We start from the raw sequence: 7,989 nt of genomic DNA on the forward strand, positions 1-7,989 counted from the left end.
ATACGGTAGTGTAAGTGCCTCAGGCCTCCCTGCGCACAGGTATTCTTGTAAAAGCTTTTATAACGTGCTTTTATAATCGGTACGTTGTGAGAAAACGGCGAGATTCTGAATGGCAGATTAACAGCGGGAAACTTTGGCTCTTTTGGTGGAAGAGAGCCGTGTGGGAGGACTGGGGTGCTTTTTGGAAGAGGATGTCTTTAAACGTGAAACCGTTGGGAGAAAGGCATTCCTGGTTGACCTGCAGCAGGCCCCATACTTGGGAACTGCCTGGAATCCAGTCCGAGGTCTCAGATAAAGTGGAGTAAGTCTCTTTCGCTGGCTTATCACAGTCAACATTTTAAAAACAATATTCCAGTAACTGCAGATGCCAGTGAGACTGTGGAATAGCTTTTCCGAGGAACTGAACTACTCTCACTTCAGAAGCCCTTGCGGGTGTTCATGTCGATTTCCAAAAATTAAGCCCCAAGTGCCAAATTGATAAAGTCAAAGGTAAGCCTGGAAAATGCTGTCACAGGTGTGGCAACTGTTTGTATTAGGTTTTATATGAGGTATCAAATAAGAGCAGTGAAAGGCCGCGTTATCTACTGACTGTCTTGAAAAAGCTGTTCGTCTTTACAGCTCCGGTGAAAGATTTGCACACTCTGTGCAGGCCAAGCTCAGGTTTCCCCGACTTCATTGGAAGATGTCTTTGTTTCTTAAAGAACGTGGCCTTAAAAATGAAAATGGGCATAGGTCTACAATACCAAATTGTTAAAAAATTGAACTGTTGCTTGGCAGCACCTGCGAGGGCATTCCACGCTTTTTTTCAAGGAGAGAAGTCTGAAGCAATCAGATTTCCATCAAGAAATCTTGATCGAGAGTTCACAGACCTCTTGGCTTCTTTAGTGGCTTCATCAGGTTGTGAACATATGAATTGGGAAATGTCACCGGGAGCAGGAAGGGAACTGAAATGGGCTGAGTTTTTCTTCCCCGGGGGAAACAGAATATGGAAATAGCTCTGAGCTCCACATCTGCCCAGGAAGACCTTTTTCTATGAGAAATGTCATGCATCGGAGCAAGAAGTTCCAGGATGGCGTTTCTTTAGAGGTGTGGGGGTCAGTGACTGCGAATTAAGGACCCTGACGCGTTCTGTCACAGGAATTGGAGGCGATGCCCTTACTGTTCCGTAACTCACTGGCTTTGCAGCAAATCAGCTTTACACTAGAGCTGAAAATCAATGAGTCCTCCTATAATTAATCATTGTTTCTACTTTATTAAGAACGTATTTAAAATAAAAAATAACAAACTAATATTTTTAAAGCAGTATTACTTCTTATTCTCTACAAGGAAAAACATTGCATAAATAATTTCTGAGAAAAAAATAAATACGTAATTCACTCTCTGAAACAATACCTTTTCTCTATAGGTTCTGGTCCCACAGAAAATGATCGCAAAATCTATCGACATCGCGAATTTCCATAGTTTATATGATTTCAGCATAAACTCTACATAGAAAATAAGAACAGCGAGGAACTGTCTTCATCCCAAACTGTGTTCAGTGACACTAGGCTTAGCGCTTCTACAGGATATATACAGCACGTGACACTTCACTTTCTAATAATATTCTTTAATGTAAAAACACAATTAGTCTGAATGTTGAGAAGCTAAGTAAAGGAAAGTTGCTGTCAAACTAAAGACTTACCAAAGCTGCACAGACCAAAGGCTTTTCTAGAGGAATTCGTGACGCTAACGTTAGCGGAGGCTCACTCTGAATTGCAGAACCAGCACCTTACTCCCAGAACTTGGCTTGCACGCTCACAGCACTACGAGGTGGGGGGCAGATAATCCAAACTCTACAGAATAGGAAATGTAAATTTAGACGGCTAAGCTGGTACTAAAGTCAATTGTGTTCTAGGAAATAAGGAATAAGCAGTATCTTTTATGTTGGAATACGCACATCATTAGCTGTTTACGAGACACGTGTCAGTGAGGCTATCTGGTTTGAGGGGAGCATCCATTTCATAAATCTGCTCCACTTAGAAGAGTTTGTTTAATTGTTCTTGAAACCAATCGTTGTCCCTAAACCAAATACGGTTTTAGTTGTCAAATCCTAGTTTTGAATCCGTTGATCCTACAGACTTTTAATGAAATGTATGGAATAGTTTTGTCACACTTTTGTTTTTGAGAACACGAGTGTCGTATTCTGATTTTTGTGTTTTAGAGGAAACAGCTGGGACATGAGGACATCTTGACAGGATGGTAACTTCCCAACAATTTGACTTCAGTCACCACAACTGTTGAAATCCCTGCTATCACACCTACTGCAACCCATTCAGAGAGTGGCAACTCTCCTGGTGCTTCCCTCATCGCGTGCTTGTCCTGCATCGTGGCACTTACAAAACTAGGAAAGAGATCTCAGTGTTTGTCTTTTTTTTCACATAAAGTGGGTAGAATGACTTCTAACAAAGTGTGATTGTCACCGTAACAGCGTCACTTTCCTCTCCCTTCCTACTTGTACAACCCACCTGACCTCACCTGAATCTCCAAGGTGTACCTCTCCTCTCAGACTGAATTTAGGTGTTGCTACCTCCAGCTTGTTTTATCTCATTCTCTTATCAGACCATAACTGCTATAATCTGATAGATTTTTTTTGACTATGTGAGCCTTTGACCCATCTTAGCAGAAGGAATTGGAACCCACTGCAGTCAGAACGTCATGCTGTGGCCTGTGAGTGCCATTTGATGTTTTGTAAAAATATCCAGAGCTGCTAGGCTGTATCGCTCAGAGACACCTTCTAATAAGCATTTTCTAACTCGTGCTGGTTAGATTTGCTGCTCCTGGCTCTGGAGAGACGAGGCTTCTTGTTCTTCTGAGGCCTGACGGTTTCCTTGCCGAAGTCCTTCAGCTCCGACTGGTTGTGATAGCGAGTGTAGCGCTTGCATTTGCAGGACGTGACAGCTCGGAATTTGTAAGTCCGAGTCTCTTCCTCGGGACAAGCCATCTGGATGCGCTGGGTGCGAGTGTGAGCCGGGATGCAGCGGTAGTCCGGGGCGTTCTGACGCCACCACTTCCCCCTGCCGATGGAGTTGGGAAGGAGGTGTGAGGGCACGCACTGACCAGAGCAGACCAGTTCCTTGACAGGCTTGATGCTGCGGCAAGGGCCCTCCGTGACATAGCGGGTGGTTCGCATTTCTCTGCAGCTGAAGTCAGAAACATCTGCAAACAAGGAACACGGTAATTACTGACTACTTGCTTCCCTATCCTTGAGAAAGCACTTTTTTTTGTTTTGTTTCTGTAACAGACGGTCTAGCTCTGAGCCAGATACAAGCTGGACAATCCTGAAGGGCAGATTTGGAGAAGAGGATCTCCACAGACCCACTCGTGCGGCCTCTGAATATTTGGCTGCTCTACTTACGAAACCCTTGAATAACAATGTACAAACGGATGAATAAAATCCTTCTCTTGCCACTCGGTGAATTCCAGGTCAGGGCTGCGCAGGCGGGCAGCGGAGCTTCTGCAGCGTAACCCCAGCAGCCGCGGTTACTTCACGGGAAATTGTGATGGGATTCTCCTGCCTTCATTTACCCGTGGGCAAAACCTCCCCCCATTGCTCTCCTTTAACTCTATTGACTTCAAGGCTTGACTCCGGATTTAAATTCTTTTACAACAAAGAAAGTGTTCCTTAAGTGATTTTTAACTAGCATAATGGGTTGCAGGTTAGGGAAATTAGCAGGTAACGACACTGCTAAGGAATTCCTGCTCTTCAGGCATTAGGTTTTCCGAGTTTATTGCTCTCCGTGATAATCCCACATGTCCCACTGGATTTCCTTCAGCCAGCTAGAGACATCTTCTGCCTGATTAGGAATCTTACAGGGGGTTTTTTTTCCCCCTTTTTCTCAATGGATAGCTATAGGCAAATGAACCGTTTGGCCATACAAGGCTTTTTTAGCAATAAGGATTTAGAAAAATCTTTCCAATAGTAGGAACAGCCTTTTTCCGAAGGCGTCTCTTTTGCCAAGTGGCATGCTTGGCTAATTGACCTGTTTGGAAGACACAGAATTTGATTTTTGCAGGTGTTTATCAAGGACCTTCATCTGGTCAAACGCACGTTAATGTTATTCTCTTAGTCAAAAGTATAGTTTTAACTCAGGGAATTGTGGTGGACACGGTCAAAGGTCAGTTTACAAACAGAAGCCCGTGTCTGACAGGCCCCTTCGGGCTGTGCACAAGGGGGTTCCCTCCTTAGTGCATCAAAAGAGAATTCTGCCCCCGAGTCATTAGTGACAGAACTGGATATTTGTACAGACATTTGAATTTTTGTTTTTCCTGCAAAGTACAGAAACATGATTTTTAGTGCTCACGGTTACAGTTATCGAAGTACAGCTAACAAGATTTCATTTTTTAAAAAGTTCTAAGGACTGCATTGATGAAAGGAAAGATCCTGGTCATAATGCTGCGACAAAAATGCCAGCAACTGAACTCCAGGTGCCTTAGTCTAATCCTCCCAGGTTTCCTAAGCATTTAAGAAAATTATGTTTGTCTATGTAAAAAATAATGCTCTGAATCAGGTGTATCGTACCACCATAGCACACAGACAGATCGAGCTAAATATACAGGCACGTACAGGTTTATTTTCTGTGCATATATGTCCTGTCCTGTACGGGTAGAGGTTCTACATACTGCAAAATTATCCATGGTCCAGTGCAACGTCATGTGTCCCGGGAAGGTCTGGCCACTTTGGATCATCGTTTTGATTCCTTGTGTTGGAGATGTTAAAACAACTACGCGAGACCATCGCGCGCCTTGAGTAACTGGCCAGCCTCCTTCACTCTCTCTTGCTTAAGTAAATGTCCTTTCCACTTCAAAAAATACGCATACATCAGTGGGATGGATTCCCCCCAGTTGATGTCAGAGTAGTAAGAGGATAAAAAAAATGAAAGTTTTCAGATGTAATAACAAACCCAACCTGCCTTGACCTGGGGGCTGGTGGGGCTGCCCGTGAGAGGCAGAGTGCTGCCCCTTCGAGGGATTTAGGACCCTTATAAAGTTGCAGTCTCAAAAACATTACTTTCTTTCTTTCTTTCTTTCTTTTTCTTTCTTTCTTTTTCTTTTTCTTTCTTTCTCTCTTTCTCTCTTTCTTTCTTTCTCTTTCTCTCTTTCTCTCTTTCTCTCCTTCTTTCCTTTCTTTCCTTCTTTCCTTTCTTTCCTTTCTTTCTCTTTCTTTCTTTTCTTCTTTCTTTCTTTCCTTCTTTCTTTCTTTCCTTCCTTCCTTCCTTCTTTCTTTCTTTTTCTTTCTATCTTTCTTATCTTTCTTATCTATCTTTCTTATCTTTCTTATCTATCTTTCTTATCTTTTAAAATATTGTTACTGGTATGGTTTTAAACATCTTAACTGACAGCTGCAGCAGAAAAACGCAATTCCCTTCCAGCAGTCCCTGGAAAAAGGCGGCTAGTTCAGATCTGCAATGCGCCATAGGGGAAACTCGCAGTTTGCCCTGTTGCTGTGTGCGTTTGGTAGCCAAACGTGTCAGTCTGGAGGACCAAGTTCTCCCTATTTGCCAGCAGAACACTTCTTTAAAACGACCTTTCTCCGTTTGGGGCTAACTCCCCATCCTCCACCTCTCCTCGCAAAGCCTGTGTTTTGCATCATTGCTAAGGTCGGGCGTTTGGCCGCTATCGGCGGTGCCCGTATCAAGTATGCCAGCGCTCTTCAAGGAGCCAAACCAGTTCCAAGGTTGCACACCTCTGCAAAATTAGAGTCCCTTCCAATTAATGTGGGCATAAATTCCCCTTGGGGAGTGCTTTAACTGTTTCTAACACCTTTTTTTGGCTGCTGGCATCTGGCTGTTACAAATCTGGCCGTTGGCGAAGGACAGCGAGCAGCACACACTTCTCACCTGGCTGAACGCAGCCCCCACGCGCCGCTTCTGCTGTCCGAGCTCAGGCTCTTTCTAAATATTAAGAATTTGCATTATTACCTCCGCTGTCAAGCCACTGCCCCATCGCAACATCCAAGAGAGAAAAGAGGACTTGTGAGATTTCCTCGCGGGGCTTGCAAGCACAAACCCCAGAGAAACTGAAGCAGTTATCTTCTACAGGTTTTCTGTACTGGAGTCGTGTCTGCGGAGAGCAGCTGTAGCACCTGAGGAGCACGAACTGTAGTACCTAAGGCTTGTTCAATAGACAGACCACATTCCTCATCAGTAAACTCTGGTATATCCCTTCTAAAGTTCACACTGATACTTCTTCAACAGCAAATGTTAACTCCCTATCACAGCATTAGGTCCACACCTCAAGGTTTTAATAAATAAACATATAGGAAATCAAGTATTCTTTTACAAATTGTCTGTTAGGGTCTACAACAGTAATAATGATGTTGGTTTTCTTACCATTAAGGTCTGGAGTTTGTTGTATGTGTCTTCCTCCGTGCTTTGCCTGGTTCATTGTGTTGTTGTTGCTGAAAGTCTGCTCCACCGGAGTTTCGGTATTTTCAGTGATCTCGGGAATGATTTCTGTAGCATCATTTTTAAACATTTGCCACCCTTCCACGGATCGAAATGCAATTTGTACTAAGACACAGAGAGAGCACACAGCCCAGGAGATCTGCATGGTGGCAGCTCACAGATTAGCTTTTCAGCACCCTGACAGTCTCAGATCCCAGGCAAAGGCACATTATTCCCCTTTTTTAAATCCTTTTTAGAACCAAGCCAGCCAATGACTATACAAAGGGGAAGGGCCAGACAACAACTCATTCATCTCAGCTTTTGTCACTCTGAAATAAAATGGGTGTGTGGGGGTGGGTTAGTGACAATATTCTACAACTTCTATATAAAAACTTCTCATATGCGCTTCATTTTTGTGCCTGGCAACAACGGTGATTGACAAGACTAGGATGAATTGCAACCTGACAAGCCTTTCTGCAGGGTTTGTTTTTTTTTTTTTTCCTAACAATGGTATAATTAAAACCTGCTTCTACCTCCATATTTGAATCTTTGGCTATTGTCTTTTCCAAAGGTTTTTCCAGACTTCTTATTTTTACTGTTGTTCTTCCTCTTCTCCCCCCACCCCCGGTATAAAGCAGACCCAGAGGCTGGAGCTCGGTAGTTGTGCTTTTCAGCCTCTGCAGGCAGATGACTGGGGGGAGGTAGCTTCTTTTTCCTTTACAAAACAAGGAGCTCTACATTTTGTTTCACAAACGTACTGAAAGAAACAGGGAAGAGCTGCTTTTCCAAATGAGAAGTTGTTTTGTTTAGTTTTCTTTAAAAACTTGGCTACTTGGAATATGTTAGCTAGGGTAAAAAGCCAGGATGTTGTACATCGTGCTTTTGATGTGCTCTTTCTCACGTTTTTATCACTTTTTTTTTTTTTTTAAAAGAAAAGCACTTGTATTTGTTTAAATTCATTGCATACTACTGCTGCTGCCGCCGTTCTGCACAAGTGTTGAATGTAGGACATTTGCTTATTTTAAACACAAGAACGTGACCAGACTGATTTCCACTCATGATGCAATCAGCAAAAAGAGAGAATTGATGACTTGATGTCTAGGGCACATATGCCCGAGATGTGTCCGTTCATGTGCCATGTTTTAAAATCTCACCTGGGGTATTCTTCTCCCTTGCAAAAGTAAGCTGAGAGTGGGGACAGCTGCATCATTTCTTTGTCTCAGGCCACAAACACTTTCAAGCTGTTTGCAAATTATGTCAGGCTAAATACGTTAATTGGAAAGCACCTCAGCTCGTAGTAGGGTTAAATACTACATTGAGCTTATCGTAGCTACCGAAAGCAAAATGTTTGCTTAAAGGAGTAGAGGGACACCCATGTGTGTCACTGCAATGTTTGTCACGTACATCCTGGTGCAAATCAGAGTCACAGCACACCAGGGGTTCCAAAGTGATTCGCTATCTGACTTTTACCTACTACTCATTAAGGTAAGACTCATTACCTCAGGTTCGTCCATTCTGACAATTCCCCTGACCCGGCACGGAAAACAGGTGTCACCAAATTTAAAGT

General features: G+C 43.3%; 1 protein-coding gene across 1 annotated transcript; it reads right to left on the minus strand.

Annotated features, from left to right (window-relative positions):
• Positions 1 to 2,643: 2,643 nt before the first annotated feature.
• Positions 2,644 to 6,718, minus strand: SOST (sclerostin). Its single transcript, XM_074562407.1, has 2 exons — positions 6,369 to 6,718; positions 2,644 to 3,195 (listed from the first exon to the last, which is right to left on the minus strand). Exons 1-2 carry the CDS (start codon positions 6,586 to 6,588, stop codon positions 2,774 to 2,776), a joined length of 642 nt encoding a protein of 213 aa, XP_074418508.1. The 5' UTR covers positions 6,589 to 6,718; the 3' UTR covers positions 2,644 to 2,773.
• Between the last annotated feature and the right edge of the window lie 1,271 nt (positions 6,719 to 7,989).

The sequence above is a fragment of the Larus michahellis genome, chromosome 18 (assembly GCF_964199755.1).
Source record: "Larus michahellis chromosome 18, bLarMic1.1, whole genome shotgun sequence".
Lineage (NCBI taxonomy): Eukaryota > Metazoa > Chordata > Aves > Charadriiformes > Laridae > Larus > Larus michahellis.

Coding starts and splice junctions, on each gene's coding strand:
- SOST (XM_074562407.1), bottom strand. CDS start 6,588: ATGCAGATCTCCTGGGCTGTGTGCTCTCTCTGTGTCTTAGTACAAATT. Junction 3,196..6,368: donor ACAAACTCCAGACCTTAATG/GTAAGAAAACCA, acceptor CCTTGTTTGCAG/ATGTTTCTGACTTCAGCTGC.